General features: G+C 49.7%; 6 protein-coding genes across 6 annotated transcripts; 3 read left to right on the top strand and 3 right to left on the bottom strand.

The window, feature by feature from the left end:
* Positions 1–1,988: 1,988 nt before the first annotated feature.
* On the top strand, positions 1,989–4,841 carry SPA2 (putative cell polarity protein; the record flags this gene model as incomplete). Its single annotated transcript, XM_041703670.1, has 3 exons — positions 1,989–3,251; positions 3,309–4,370; positions 4,437–4,841. 3 exons carry the CDS (start codon positions 1,989–1,991, stop codon positions 4,839–4,841), a joined length of 2,730 nt encoding a protein of 909 aa, XP_041556333.1.
* A 989-nt stretch (positions 4,842–5,830) lies between these two features.
* Positions 5,831–6,836, top strand: cyp4 (peptidyl-prolyl cis-trans isomerase; the record flags this gene model as incomplete). Its single annotated transcript, XM_041703671.1, has 4 exons — positions 5,831–6,020; positions 6,192–6,367; positions 6,457–6,578; positions 6,641–6,836. The coding sequence occupies 4 exons, from the start codon at positions 5,831–5,833 to the stop codon at positions 6,834–6,836; spliced, it is 684 nt and encodes a 227-aa protein (XP_041556334.1).
* A 1,716-nt stretch (positions 6,837–8,552) lies between these two features.
* CTR3 (high-affinity Cu transporter CTR3) lies at positions 8,553–9,304 on the bottom strand (the record flags this gene model as incomplete). Its single annotated transcript, XM_041703672.1, has 3 exons — positions 8,553–9,070; positions 9,138–9,168; positions 9,224–9,304. The coding sequence occupies 3 exons, from the start codon at positions 9,302–9,304 to the stop codon at positions 8,553–8,555; spliced, it is 630 nt and encodes a 209-aa protein (XP_041556335.1).
* Positions 9,305–10,148: 844 nt separating this feature from the next.
* Positions 10,149–11,025, bottom strand: SKI6 (exosome non-catalytic core subunit SKI6; the record flags this gene model as incomplete). The annotated part of the gene is made up of 2 exons (XM_041703674.1): positions 10,149–10,647; positions 10,727–11,025. The coding sequence occupies 2 exons, from the start codon at positions 11,023–11,025 to the stop codon at positions 10,149–10,151; spliced, it is 798 nt and encodes a 265-aa protein (XP_041556336.1).
* A 443-nt stretch (positions 11,026–11,468) lies between these two features.
* On the top strand, positions 11,469–14,586 carry APUU_40587S (putative DNA excision repair protein (Rad26L); the record flags this gene model as incomplete). The annotated part of the gene is made up of 2 exons (XM_041703675.1): positions 11,469–11,580; positions 11,636–14,586. 2 exons carry the CDS (start codon positions 11,469–11,471, stop codon positions 14,584–14,586), a joined length of 3,063 nt encoding a protein of 1,020 aa, XP_041556337.1.
* A 204-nt stretch (positions 14,587–14,790) lies between these two features.
* Positions 14,791–15,657, bottom strand: ssuA (RNA polymerase II subunit A C-terminal domain phosphatase; the record flags this gene model as incomplete). Its single annotated transcript, XM_041703676.1, has 1 exon — positions 14,791–15,657. One exon carries the CDS (start codon positions 15,655–15,657, stop codon positions 14,791–14,793), a length of 867 nt encoding a protein of 288 aa, XP_041556338.1.
* Between the last annotated feature and the right edge of the window lie 7 nt (positions 15,658–15,664).

Genomic DNA, 15,664 nt, shown 5'->3' on the forward strand with positions numbered 1-15,664 from the left:
CCGGAATGCATTCTCTGAGCTCTTGATTACACGTGGGATTTTCTTTTGGCGATCGATTGTCAAGAGCATGGCCACGATTGATTTTTTTTTTTGGGAAGTAAATATACTGGAGTCTGGGTATTATAGAACGCCGCAGGAATCACCTGAACAGCAAATACCACCAAAACGCAAAGGATGCGAGCGATCGGTCCTTGCAGAGAAGCAAGAGCGACTGAGCTGATGCTCGTCGGAAAATATTTGAGAAAGATTCGAATATCATTGTTCGCAATGTATGGGTATACACCTAAGCTACACATTAATCCAAAACTTCCATCAAATTACATCCGTGTTTACGGATTCCAATACTCCTGGTATCCTAAAAAGGGATCTTGCATATTAGCCAAGTACCTGCATATAGTTCAGCCAAACAATGTGAATTATGATTAAACAACCCACAATACCAGGCAGAAGGTCGAGACTTGAGACTTGAGACTCCGTAATCCGGAGTAATTAACTATGAAGCGTGTGAAAATGATGATTCTTTCCGCTCAGACTCCTGAACTAACCATAGCAAGTAGTTAGTGGAGCGGTGGCTCCAAAAGGGATGGAAAGCAGAGTCTGGCCGGTGGTGGCCGCTTAGAATAGACGAGCCGTTGGGGCGAGATTTCGCAAGATGCAAATCATTTTCCTTCAAGGGTGAATTTAATATTCTTGTTTTGTGCTCCCGCTTCCAGGAAACCTAGCTCGTGACAACGATCTCCAAGATCTTTCAGCCTTCCCAGTCTCCGGACTGACAAATATTTCCGCATATTAACAGGGAGGGTTACTATTTCCCTCGTGCCCTTGAGGCTTGTGGTCTACGTTCGCCCCGGATTTGGAGTTAAGAAAGCGGTTCGAGGCATCCCACTCCCAGTCGGTGAGCACCGCCACATCGGCGACGACAAGGGACTAAGTTCCACACTAATTGGACGGGCTCAAAACTCAGGATCGGTGGTTCACTGGTCCTGGGGCGCCCGGTGGATGTCGGCGCCACGAAAGTGCCGTGGTGAATTGACTGTTCAACTTCAAGGTTCTCAGCGGCTGTCACACAACCCCGGTGTACGAAGGAGGACAAAGAATTCAGCCGGCATTGTACTTAGATTATTCGTGGAGGTCGGACTGGAATGTAAATAATATTAAATGGATGTCAGCTTAAGGAAACTTGCCTTTGGTGGTCAGTGTGGTAAGTGGTCACTCGCCAGTATCAAAGGCTTCCAAGTTCCGCCCCCTTTTGAAGCCGCTGATTCGTTGGGAGACTGGGGATGATGGTGGTTAATTTCAAGGAAATAATGGTAATAATGTACGCTGATCCCCTTTCTTGATGAAGAGTTGGCCCTTCTCGCTTCTCTGTCAGTTGTGCTGAGGTGACTGTGTGACAAGAGAGATCGGGGATTCTTTCTTTCTCCAGCTCCTCGTCTCGTCTACTCTGAGATCTTGCCCCCTCAGAGTCTCGCGCGGCCCCATCTGTCCTCCACTCCTTGGGACTTTGGAGTTTGGATCGCTCATCCTCTGACGGTCTGGCCGGTTGTGATCCTTTATTTGTTTCATTCTTCTTCTGTTTTTTTTTTCTCTCTTTCTCTTCATTCATCGGCTCCATTGGTATTTGTCCGTATCGGCGGTCTCTCATTCCTCCCTCGCCATCCACAACGGCCCATTCGCTTCGCCTACAGCCTCCTTACCATTCGCTGTCTATCTTACTTCTCCCTTTTTTGGGTGGAATTTGCATCCCTCGTTGTATAATTCTTGGACGACTTCGCTCATTACTGTCAAATACGATCAGAATCCCTCGTTTTTCGACGGTGCCGCATTTCCTCCCCGTAATCGTCGTTCCTCCCCCGATACTGCCCTTGTCCCTCGGAAATCTGGATGTATACGAGTAACGATACGACCGATTGGTGGATTGAACAACACTTTGCTAGCACACAGTTGTCGCGAGGGAAATAATACATCGGTAACTGTCGCTTGAATCCATGAATGGTCAACCAGGGACCATGTCGCCCGTCTCCGTAGACGGAAGTGACTGGTCGGGCCTTAATCAATATCAAAAGTCGGATGCGCCTTTCTCGCCGACCTTCTCAAATCGCAGCAATCTGGCGACACCTCCTACCTCTGGCGTGCCCAATCCACCCAATAGTGCCGGTCTTCCAAATGGGTCGTCGTCGTCGCAGTTGAGCGACTCGGGAAACCCATCTCCGCCCAACTCCGTTGCTGCGCGATCTAGTGATGGCACCTTAGGAGACAACCGCAGCAGGCGACAACGGCAGGTCGAGGAGATTCTAGCCCAGCATTATTCCGCCTTAAGAAGGTTCCTTTTTTCGAGTTATCGGGACGAACGAGGCAAAAAGTCCAGCAAAGCCCAGGATAAACTTCTCCGGCTCTCGGCAACTCAGTTTCATGAACTCAGCACAGATGTCTATGACGAGTTACTCCGGCGGCAGCAGGCTATGCCATCTCCTAGTCGGCCGCCTCGCCCTGAGGTTCCTCCATTTCTGCCTCCGCGAAGCGATTTCCACGAAAAGCGCAACCAAGCGCGTCAGAAGCTCGCCTCGCTTCAACACCAGCGCTTTAGGGACCTCGCTGCCGATGTCTTCAATGAACTAGAGCGACGATTCCCGCAGTTCCCCGAGAAGGAGTCTCGCCGAGCTAGCCCTGCGCCCAGCATGCGTGGCCGTCCGCCACCAAATGGGTATGGTCCTGGGGGCTATCCTCCACCCCCAGGCGCTCGGCGCTCCCAATCACGAGGTCCACCCCGAATGGGAAGGGGTTACCCCTCTGGTGGCCCTCCTGGGAGTCCCATGTATCCCCCTCGCAAGATGTCTCTTAGCAGCACGACGTCTGGCATGAATGGAGAAGGTCCAATGCCCAAATCCTTCCAAAGTAATACCATTGTCCCCAACAAAAGTACCATGGTGGAAGATGACGATGATGCCAATGGCACCGAAGACGACTACGATTCTCGGAGTGACGCCTTTGCTCTGGACTCATTCCTACGCAGTAGACGTGGAACTGCAACAACGATTGGCGATGGTGATAGGAAAATACTAGCAGATACGCAATCACAAGTGTCAACCCTGCAGGACAAGGTCAGCAAACTCGAAGAGTTACTCAAAACCAAGGACGAGGAAATTGCCAAATCCCAAGGAGACCGCGAGGAAGTTGATAAACTTGAGGAGCTGCTTAAAGCGAAAGAGGAGGAGATTGCGAGGTACCAGGAAGATCAGGATAAGTCACAGGTACGTATTCACTGGACGAGCCTATACTGCTTCACTTTTTCTGACAATTTTATGCAGATAAGCAACGCCGAACGGCAGGAATGGGATGATATCAAGTATGAGCTTGAGAACAAAATTCATAAGGCAGAAGACCTGAACAACTCGTTGCAGTTTGAACTTGAAAAGGTTCGTGCAGAACACGCGGCGATGGAAGGCTCAAGACAAGAAGGCGGGGATTCTGAACTGCAGGCTCGGTTCGCTAGCCTTGAGGTTAAACACCAGAAGCTGCAAACCGAGCTGCGCGATCAACAACAATCGACGGCAGAAGTTCGGCGGGAGGCAGCAGGTTTCTTAATGGAAATGAGGGAGCTGTCGGAGCAGAGTCACTCAAGGTTGGAGCATGAGGAACAATTATCTCATCAAGTCCATAAACTGGAAGAAGAAATCCAGTTTTGGAGAGAACGTCACGCCAAAGCAAAAGCACAACTGCGACACCTCCGCGCGTCCACTGCTGGCATCTCAGAGCTTCTTACCGACGTCAACACCGTGGCCAAAAACAACGAACTCCTGCAAGATGACGGAATTATCAAAGACGTCCATGTCACGAAGTTCCAGATTTCTGTTGATGAACTCCTTCGCATTGCACGAACCGACGGCCACCAACATGTTATGCCCCAGGTTAATCCCGTTGTGAAAGCTATTCGCGGTATTTTGCAAGATGTCCAGCTCGCTCAACGTTCTGAATCTGCTGAATGCACGAAAGCTACGCGCAAAGTGTCTGCAACTGCGAACAATTTGATAACTGCCGCGAAAAATTTCGCCAGCTCAGGCGGTCTCTCTCCGATTTCCCTTCTGGATGCGGCTGCTTCTCACTTGTCGACTGCCGTTATTGAATTCATCCGCATAGTCAAGATCAGGCCTACGCCAGCAGATGAGCTGAATGACGATGACGAGGAGCAGTTTGCACAATTGAAGTCACCGGACCTCTTTAGTGTAGCGCCCAGCCATAGCAGGTTGAGCCGCAACTCTGTTTATAGCGCCATGAGCCCTCCACCTGAGTCAGAAAGCCAACCCAACGGCGTGGGTATGAAACATGATTACCACGTGGAACAAGAAAACCATGAACTTCAGGAGCTGAAGGTGAGCAATAAAAAACTTTTTGTCATTGTCCATACTATTTACAGTTGCTGACATTCTCAATTATAGTACTACGTGGAGGACCAAGCCGACGGATTAGTTCAATCGATACAATCCCTGGTTGCTAGCATCCGTGGCGAGGAAAGCATGACTACTATCCGTACCCATGTCTCGGCTATCGCCTCGATAGTCACGAATGTGTCATCATCTACAGAGCATCTTATTACTCGACCGGACACAAACCCGGTTCTTCGACAACGTGCTGGCACTAGCATTGAAACTCTCGAATACCAAAGAAGCCGCCTCGTTGGCGCAGCTGCGGAGGGCGAAGGGGCAGCCGATCTTGGGCAGCTCCGTGCAGTCGCCAATCAATTGCCACCTATTGCCTTTGAAATCGCACGCGAGACAAAAGAACTGGTCCAGCGGTTGGATTCGACGGACCACGATGATGCCGAAAACGACGACTTCCGGTAGATGCCGTTCTACCGGAACATAACCCGCGGCCATATTTACGGCTCGTATATGTTTTCTTTTTTTTCTCTGCCTCAACCATTCCTTTTTTCATTTCCCAAGGATGTTGACGTTGACTGCTCGATCTCGCGGTTTCGAAAATTTTGCATTGATCATGCATGAAAATGAGCAACTATGTGGAACGAATAGTTAGACTTGGTGGATTACGACCCTTTTGCTTCGATTTATTCCCCCATTTAGCTTCATGAGCTGTATTTTTATTCCCTTGAACGCGCAGGTTTCTACTTTTTTTATTTAGCGTTCTTTTGTCTCATATCTTCGGTTTGTTAACCACCATATTTGTGATGGCTTGGCTCTGCCGGGTTTCTTTCTCTTCTTGCATCTAGACTTATATATTCTCACTCATATACTTATTTGTCTTATCTTGTACTCCAGATGTCTCAGATGTCTGTCTCAGATTTGGGGCTCGGCCCGGGAAAGGAAATCAACTACGTATCGATCCCATCGGAACAGGGGTCACGTGCCAAGACTCCACGGAAGCTACAAAAGCCAACGGAGCCCGCGCCAGAAACTCAGCTTTCGCGTTGCTTCCCGGCTCCAATCCATTTTTGTCTCCTTGATCTGTACTTATACTGTACAACAGTCTACATTGCACTATTATCGATTCCTTTCTGTACTATACGGTTCTCAGTTTGACTGGAATTTCCTGCTTTCGCAGCATCTCCAGTTCTTTTCAGGTGTTTCAGTCTCCTTGCCTCCGATCGACTCGTGATCCTTTAATGTGAGTATCCTCTGGGCCAATCCATCGGAACATTTGTTTCTACGCCCAGCAGGTTGCCTACCTTGCTTTCGGGCTTTCTGGGAGTGCGGTTTTTGGAAAGGGGACTGCTCTCCCTTGGAGCTGCATGTTCGGCGAGTTTGGACTAACGGAATGCACGGATGCACAGACCACCAACCACCGAATCGACCCGGCTCCTGCCCCTCTAGCAACTATGTTCGCCCGCAGCCTCAAGTCAATGGTGACCCCACCTTGCTCCTTCTCTGCTCGACCCCTCCCCTCTGTGCTCAATTGCACACGCTCCCCCTTCCTCTCCCTCCGACCTTTCTCTCAATCGTCTGCGGCCATGGCTTCCCAGGTGTTCTTTGACGTGGAATATGAACCCCAAAACGCTCAGGGTACAAGTACGTATACGCCCACCCCGCGATTTACCCCTCGTTCTAGGTCCTTTGCGCGAGCTACGGACTATACTCGCCCCTCTGTTTTGGTATTCGAATGCCAATTGCCCCATTATTTACCCAATCCGCTCCAATGGCCAATTGTCCATGGCTAACTGTCATCCTGCCATGTTATAGCCAAGACGGGCCGCATCGTCTTTAACCTCTTTGACGACGTCGTCCCGAGGACTGCCAACAACTTCCGGTCGCTAGCCTCTGGTAAAAATGAAAAGGGCTATAGCTACAAGGGGTCTCCCTTCCACCGTATCATTCCCGATTTCATGCTCCAGGGTGGTGACTTTACCCGCGGTAATGTTAGTACTCACCATCTAGTAGCCAAAGATGTTACTTTACTATAAAATCAATTTTGAATGATACTAACCGAGGGCATCCCGTAATCTAGGGCACTGGCGGCAAATCTATATACGATAGTGCAAAGTTGGGCGAACAATTTGCCGATGAGAACTTCCAGCTCAAGCACACCAAGCCTGGAATTCTTTCTATGGCCAACGCCGGGCCCAATACGTACGTTTTTTGCACTATAGCAGACTTGCCTGCGATGAACCAATTGCTAATATCAATTCTAGAAATGGCTCCCAATTCTTTATTACCACCGTCGTAACCTCATGGCTTGACGGCAACCACGTCGTTTTCGGTGAAGTTGCTGATACTGATTCCTACAAGATCGTCAAGGAGATCGAGGCTCTCGGCAGCTCGTCCGGTGCAGTTAGATCCAAGTTCAGGCCCACAGTTGTTGACTGTGGCGAGGTTGAAACCAAATAGATATCCTGAGTTTAACGTCCGTGTCGGACATTTGGGTGCCTAACAGCACAAATTTGGGCTGGCAATAAGTGTCGGCTGGTTGTCGCTGTCACAAATTGATTGCGCCCTGAGGTGATTATGACACAAGCAAGGTCTTTTCCTACCTCGTGTAATATATAACGTTCATACAATTAAACTATACATGTCAGAGACATTACTTTGTGCAATGATTTCGAAATAAACCTAGGCAATACAGGCGCTTGTGAGGAATTCAAGGAAAAAAAAGTCCAGGCAGCTGGGGAACCCCGCTTTGTATGGTGGGGTAATTCTGCTGCTGCGGCGCTGCCCCTCCTTTCACAGCCCTAACAAATAATAATCGCGACATCTTCAAGGGTTTGTCACAAATAAAACCTCCGAGCGGTCCCCAAGAGCAGCTCTCCTGCTTTATCTTGCTTGAGACGGCGGGACAAAAGAATCGATATACAATTAAGAGAGAGAAAACTTTTTATCATGCAGGCACACACACACTGATCCTCCTGGGCGGACACGTATACAGCTCGTTCGGGCTACACGTACTTAGTCCTACCTAGCAGCAGCATAGAGACTCTCGAGCTCAAAAGTGTGCCGCGGCTGAGCTTAAGAATGGTCCCATTCTGAAAAAAAAGGGCCCAAGTGATCAGCATCGCCATCGACGACGAGAAAAACTGCGCATTGACGGGGTCCCAAAGATTGACCTCATCCTTTGGCACCGATGCCAATAATATCTGGCCATCCATATCTGGAGAGAAGGCCACGGTTCCGGCGGGACTCGGTACGGCCCTCCAGCTCCAGTGTCTGCTCTAATTTGCCGGTGACGATATTCCAGGGCTTGACGGTTTTATAACCAGCCCCTACTGCCATTTAGCGACCATCCGGTGAAAAGGAGGAAATAAAATTTGATCCTTCGATGGTGAAGCTCTCCTGTAACCTGTCTGCGGCCAGATCCCAGAGATTGGTGGTGCGATCTAGGGAACTTGCAGTGAAGCTCCCCTGTGAATGGTTCCCATAGTTTAATGGTCCTATCGCAAGGGCCTGGTGCCAGGATTTCGGGCGAGAACGTCGCAGACGATGCACAATTTCCATTCCCAGTGTGCGTTTGCCGTATTTCGCCCATTTCTGGGTTCCATGACTTAGACAGCTCCGGTGGTTGCACCCGCTATTGCAGGGGTATTGCGTTAAGTCAGTGTATATAGAAGAACCCTGTAAGGCATAATACAAGTGGTATTGATCATTTTCAGGGTTCATTCATCGGTGTCTGGGGACAGCAGGAGTTATGTGCGCTAATTCTAGAAGGTCGCTAGAAGTAAGGTAGCCTCGGCGTGCTTTCCCCCGATTCGCAAACAGACGACGTCCCGGCAGCGGGAAACAAGACAAGCTACCTTCAGGCCTAATAGTATCCAACTACCGGATTTGTTGGCACAGTATATCCAGATTATTGTCGTACTATATAAACATGTAGATGATCGGAGGAAATGATTCGTAGTTCACTGGTTTCATTATGACTAGATACTATGTACTTTAGCTGACCACTTGCCAACTAGCAGGGAAACTCATGGTTTGTGAAGCCTAACATCGGGAAGAGTCAATATTAACCGCAGCATTTCGTAACGGCCGTCGCGTCATTCCTGTTCGGTTCGTTATGTGGTTAGTAACAGTCCTTGACCTCGTCTTCCCTCCGTCGGACTCAAGAGTCCAAGGTTAGAGGAGAAAATAGTTGGGTTTGAAAGAAAAAAAGGATGCAACGTACTCCTTTGATCCACCACCAATATACTCCCATGAGAAGATAAACGAGCCCAGGAACGCGCCGATAAAGATGCAAATTATGATATACCCGTTGAAGTACATGGCAAGCAACATGACGAAATACGCAACCGCAAACTGCAGCATATGCAACAAGGCGCGGACAGTTTGCTCGATGAGGGTTGGACGGACGCGTATAGATTTGGATGAAGCTGCCGGTGGGTATGTAGCACTTGCTGCTGCGGTGGATTTCTGTGTCCCAGATACATCGGCGCTATCCGATGAGGATGAAGCTGCGGGGTTCTGTGCTGGTGTGAGGTACTGGGCTCGCATTTGCGCGCGATGGACGATAAAGGCATCATATTCGCGGGCAATGCGGCGTAAGAATTCGAGGGCTATGACGAGACAGATGACGCCGATGCAGGAGCCTGCGAACATGCCGCGCGATCTGATGTGCCAGCTGCTAGAGAGGAAGCCTATATCATTCGTTAGTTTGTTTTGGTTGTATAGGATGGGGCTATATTGAATTAGTGGGAATCGTACAGGCATCGATAGTGTTCCAGTTCCATAACATCTGGATAACAGATTAGCTTGGACAGTTTCTCTCATTAGGGTCAAGGCTTAAGTACCGAGACAACACATTGAGCACCGCCGCCGCCGCCGCCCATGTCCATTCCTCCCATATCCATATCCATGCTGCCGTGATCCATTTCTATGTTATGCTGGTGTTGCGCTATTGCTGAAAGAGATAGTTATCAGCACAAAGCCTGTTCAGTAACTTGAGCCGGCAAGATGGCAGTTTTAAAACTTAAACAGAGGAGCAGGGAGAAAGGAGGAAGAAATCAATAACGGGCGAGTTGTGGTTACATATATGCAAGTCCACGGTGCCACAATGACAAAAGAAATGCAGCAATAGCCTACCTCGTCTATCAAATTCAAGTTCAGACCCTCAAAGTGACTCAAACGCGCGCATTAGCAGTCTTGGCCTGTTGTCCAGCGTGGGCTGATTTAATTTGGTCCGGGTCGAGGCTGTGGGTATCCTGCGCCTCTTGGGGAGAAATAAATACAATTGAAGGAAAGGTCGTGAAGCAGTGGTGAGACCGATTGTGCAAGCCGCCTGGTCAGTATGCTTTTACTGTTCAGGCAATGGGGGCGCGGATACAGTAGGATGGAACGGGCTACAAGATAAGCCAATCGGGTAGCACCACCCGTGCGCAAGATTGAGCACATTTTCTGGAGCTAAATTATTAGCCCACGAGGGGAGCTGGGACGACTGGCCTTCTAGCAATTTCTTTATCGCATGACACAAAGGCTGCCTGTCATCCTAACTAGAGCCAGAAGGTCATACGCCGAACCACTGCCCGTGTGGCCTTGCTACACATCCGACAACTCTGTAACCACTACAACCTCAGGGGGGGGTTTATGTTTGTTTTCAAATGAGACACCCGACGCTGATCATTGATATCTGGAGTAACATGCTTGCGCCTTGTACATACAAGGCCTTGGCAAAATACAAAATAGGGAAATAAAGAGAAAAAAAGCTGTGGAGCCACATCACCTTTGGCTCGATCCTTTGATGACTCCATCAAGAATCTCGCGAATCTGCTTACACCCGTCTACCCCCACAGCTAACATCGTCTCGATGTACGTATGATGAACCTTGGAGTCCATCGTCAACATTGATACCTTCATGTCATCCTCCTCCCCATCCGTCATCACAGCCGGCACCGACGTCGTTGCAACAGTGAGGAACGGGAGCTCCTGCTCTTCCGGCAAAGAACCATCCAATAAAGGATCTAAGGTGTCGTCCATTGGATCTCTTGGCGTAGAGGCACTGCCACTCATGCCGGCTGTACATCCGCACAAAAGACCAGGCATTGGTATCCCGGCATCCACAAGGGCCAGCGTACAGGCGTTGACCGCTGCGGCGAGAAGTGATCCATCCACTGACAAGACAGAGACGTGAATACTGATTGTACTGTGGGGGTAAAGATATGTGTGAAGATGCGACTGAAAAGCGGAGCGCAAGGTCGAGGCAATGCGGCCGGATTGCCTAGTCAGAAATAAATAAATCAGCAAACGGTCGAGGAACCGGGCACCAGATAAGGTATTCGCGTATGTCTTTGCCTTACCTGTCACTTCCGCCTGCCCGTCTTTTCCGGTCAACGCTTGCAAACCCTGCGATGTTCACATCGACTTCCACCACTGCGCCTGAGGATCCCGCAGCACCACCGGTCGCATCGCCTCGACGCCCTTCCGCAGGGCCATGTACGGAACATAGAATAGTTGTATTCCCCATTGCCAAGTAGGAAGACCCAGAGCTAGCGGGGTTCGTAGATATTTGTGCTTGAATCAGCCGGAGCTCGTTCCATCGCCGGCCGTCAAGGCGCAGTTTCGTGAGAGGATATGTCGTAGAGGTGTCGAGAGGCATTATGTTCAGATTCAGTCAATATCTGTTCATCGACTTGTTTAAAATGAGAATAGAGCGGGTTTCGATTCAATTGTAGTGATCTGGAATGGCTGTTCCCCGCACTCCGAGTCGCTGGTATTTTTCGAGGAGCCTAGGTACTTGTTAAAGGCTGAGATTGCGCGGATAGGCTCAATGAAGAAGATTCTAATTATGAGCTCGATGTAAATTTTTGATATGGTGTAAAATGGCAGCGAGCAAGTCGTGAAGTTCAAAGAGTGGAAGGACTGCAGGCAGTTCAACTTTTCGGCGACAAATTTAATTTGACCTCAGCAGCTTCTTATCAACTTATCGCCTCTCCGCATTCTCGGCCACCATTCCACCTGCAGACCACTCACAACTAGCGACCTTCTTCATCCTACTCCCCACTCGACCGTTGATATATGGTCATGAATATGTAGCTAAACATGGTGTCCGCCCACGATCTAGACGACCTCGACGCGATCACAGTCGACTCTTCCGACGACGATCTAAACGTGACGCGTCCGATAAGAGACAATGCTCTCACTCATCACGCCCGTATGTCCTTTAGCCTCTATTAACTCTTTGACAAGCTAACAGAATCCGCGCTCAGATCCTCCCATCAAATCCGAAAATGTGACCCCCAAACGTGAAAATGTTTCTCCCCAACCTCTCCGCTCTACGCCCGCAGTAGCTCGCCCAGGCTCCAGACCGGCCCCTCCAGACCAAAAGATTCCGGTGGACGATACTACCGACGGGAATAGCAGCGATGACGACTCTTTTAACGAAGGCGAGGCTATCTATAAGGAGTTCAAGAATCGTAAATCCCGCAAGCGAAAACGAAGCTCTATAGGTGTGCAGAAGAAACAGCCGAGCAAAGTGCCAGCTAAGGACGCGATCGTCGGTCGAGTACCAAAGAAGAAGGAGCCTAATGGGGTTCGGCCGAAATATATGCGGAATTATGGAGAAGAGATGTCGTCCGAGGACGAGTTAATGGAATATACGCTCCCCGACTACCTGCAAAAGCGTCGGCTTCAGTTTGACCGGCGGCTGGAGCACCTAAAGGACTCCGGGTTGAAGCTGCCTCCCGACTACGACCATGTTTACTTCTCTGATGATGAGCGATTGGAGCATCTTCGAGAGAAACCGGTGTTCAAAGATATCAAGCCTTGCAGTGAATACAAGGACATCACCCTATCCTACTCTCTAGGACTCATTCCGGCACCCATCGCTCAGTGGCTTCGTCCGTACCAAATAGATGGTGCTGAGTTTCTGCATCAGCTGTTTGTCTACCAGAAAGGTGGAATACTTGGGGATGATATGGGTCTAGGCAAAACTGTGCAGGTGATCGCATTTCTTACCGCGACATACGGCAAAACGGGAGATGAACGAGATGATAAGAGGATGAGGAAGATGCGGAGAAGTGAGGGGAGCCAGTGGTATCCCCGGACACTCATCATCTGCCCCGGCACCTTGATAGAAAACTGGAAGTCTGAGCTCTCTCGCTGGGGTTGGTGGCATGTGGATGCCTATCACGGAGAAAACAAAGATCTTGCGCTTTATGCGGCAAAGTCTGGTCGCGTTGAAATCTTGATCACAACGTACGGCACATACCTGCATAATAAGGATTCCGTGAATATGGTTGACTGGGACTGTGTTATTGCCGACGAGTGCCACGCAATCAAGGAGAGAAGCTCTGAAACGACGAAGGCGATGAACGACATCAACGCTCTGTGCCGGATTGGGTTGACAGGCACCGCTATCCAAAACAAGTACGAAGAGCTCTGGACCTTGTTGAATTGGACCAATCCCGGGAGACTGGGGCCTGTGACCACCTGGAAAAGCAAGGTTTCCGAGCCGCTGAAAGTCGGTCAATCCCACGATGCTACGGTACAGGAACTAAGGACGGCTCGTTTAACTGCCAAAAAGCTTGTTGAGAACTTACTCCCGCAGTTCTTTCTCCGTCGGATGAAGACATTAATTGCCGACCAACTTCCGAAAAAGGTCGACCGTGTAGTGTTCTGTCCTCTAACCGATACCCAAGCAGAAGCATATGAAAATTTGTTGAACAGTGATATCATCACTTATATCAAGTCATCCTCGGATAAATGCGACTGCGGCTCCGGAAAGAAGGCCGGTTGGTGTTGTCAACAGCATTTACCCTCTGGTATCCGTTGGCAGAATTACGTCTTTCCAGCCATACAAATCCTGCAAAAGCTGAGCAACCACCTGGCTATCCTTATCCCACAGAGTACGGATGGTTTCGAAAAGCAGGAAAAGGACAAGGAGATGCTGGAGATTGCTGTACCGAATCAATGGGAGAAGCTTTACCGTACAAGAGATTCAATCCTAAACTACGCTGATGCTGAATTCTGCGGTAAATGGAAAGTACTTAGGAGACTTTTGAAATGGTGGCATGGAAATGGAGACAAGGTTCTCGTTTTCTCACACAGCGTTCGACTTCTGAAGATGCTACAAATGCTGTTCAATCATACAAGTTACAACGTCAGCTATTTAGATGGGTCAATGACTTACGAGGACCGGGCCAGGGTTGTCGACCAGTTCAATTCTGATCCACGACAGTTTGTTTTCCTTATCTCAACGCGGTCCGGTGGTGTCGGTCTAAATATCACATCCGCGAACAAAGTTGTCATTGTCGACCCTAACTGGAACCCATCGTATGATCTCCAAGCCCAGGATCGAGCATATCGAATCGGCCAGACGCGGAACGTGGAGGTTTTCCGACTTATTTCAGCCGGCACTATCGAGGAGATCGTCTATGCTAGACAGATATACAAACAACAGCAAGCAAATATCGGATACAATGCAAGTTCCGAGCGCCGGTACTTTAAGGGTGTCCAAGAAAAGAAAGACCAAAAGGGCGAGATCTTCGGACTCAAAAACATCTTTGAGTATCAAAACGACAATATCGTGCTACGTGACATTGTTAATAAGACAAACGTCGCAGAAAGCAAAGCCGGCGTGCAGGTCATGGATGTGGATCTGGAGGTGGAAGACACGAACCCCGAAGATGGCCCTCGAAGCAGAAACACAGACGCAGACGACGAGGCCATGAGCCAACTCGCGGCTAATATCTGTGGCGACGATGAAAAGACCTCCCCAAAACAGTCCACCTCAACGCCGACAAAGCACGACCCCGTCCAAGCCATCCTAGCCGGCGCCGGTGTCGAATATACCCATCTCAATAACGAAGTCATCGGCTCCTCCAAGATCGAAGAACGACTAAGCCGTCATGCCCAACTAGCCGATGACGACGTAGCAAATATACAAGTCTTCTGCGGGGAGCAAGATGAATGTGCCGGTACGATGTCGCCCGCGTTCCAAAAAGACGGACGCCCAGTTCGGTTCAAATACCACCCGCCTGAGGACGTGATGAAACGCCAGTTTTGCAGCATGGCCAGGCGGTTTGGGTTTCCGAATGCTATTGAGTTTGCGCTTCTTGTGGAGGGTATGACTCAGGCTGAGCGGCGGGCATGTTTGGATCGTTGGTATAGGGAGCGGCGGCAGAATCTCTTTGAACGGCCTTCTGAAGGTTCGACCTGATGATCAGTTGTCTAGACCGTATTGCGGGGTTGCATTTTGGATGTTTTACTTTTATGACGGGACATGACTAACGACTACATGAAACAGTTAATGGCATAGCATTTGAAGCGTGGGAATGTGATTTAAACTTGATTGATTAATTCGTATCCATTATTGTTCGTACAAGAGTCAAGGCTAAGCAGCCAGAGACCCCATCAGCAAGTACTATAACCAAGCCAAAGTCCATAAGGCTGGCAAGTTCGGCCACTTCTCCTGCCATGAACCAAGAATCTCGGGTACTTTCTCATCAAAACTCCTCCGAGCTTCACCGGTTCCATTTTCCCATCCTTCTGCGCCAAGCGCTGTTTGTTCTTGGACAGCAGCTTCGTTCAGACGCGTGGCTAGTTCCAGTATAGCCTTTCCGCCAACAAGGGCCTCTTCGTGGTTATCCTTGATATCCACATTGAACACATGCACGGGACGGTTCAGAGAGGAGACCTTGTTCATGAGATCGTCAACGACGGCGTCCCAGCATCGCTCCTCGCAGGTGATGATGACGTCTACTATGCCTCCTTCAGTTCCAAGTGCGCCTTTGTCGCCCTTGGAAACATGGTCTACCCGCGGTAACCCGGGCACCCAGTCCTGGAAGCGCTCAGGCCCCCATTTCACGTTGCGATTGCGGTCGAGCATGTTTAGGATACCGTTATTTCGATACAGTCGCTCGTCCTTGGAGAGGAGCTCATCGTACATTTGGGAGTATGATGTTGCGTTGAAGTTATAGACATTAGGTTGGGTGATAGAGGGGCCTGGTAGGCGGACTAGGGAGCCCGTTCCAAAGGAGATTACTGGGAAGGGCGATGCTGCGGTAGATAGACGGAGGTGTGCCTCCATTGAGCGGTTCTGATTTGATGCACATACGGTGCAGAAACGAAGCTTGTATGAGTCTCCAGCTGCCTGCCCCGTCGAGTGTGTAGCACTACCATCTGTGGTTGCGACTGCGGCTGCAGTTGGAACTGCCTCGGGAGTGGGGGTTGGTGTTGCATGTTCCTGAACCACAGTGTCTGCACCGGCTAATCGTGGATCATAAGCCATCTTGTTA

Source organism: Aspergillus puulaauensis, chromosome 4 (genome assembly GCF_016861865.1).
Source record: "Aspergillus puulaauensis MK2 DNA, chromosome 4, nearly complete sequence".
NCBI classification, from domain to species: Eukaryota; Fungi; Ascomycota; class Eurotiomycetes; order Eurotiales; family Aspergillaceae; genus Aspergillus; species Aspergillus puulaauensis.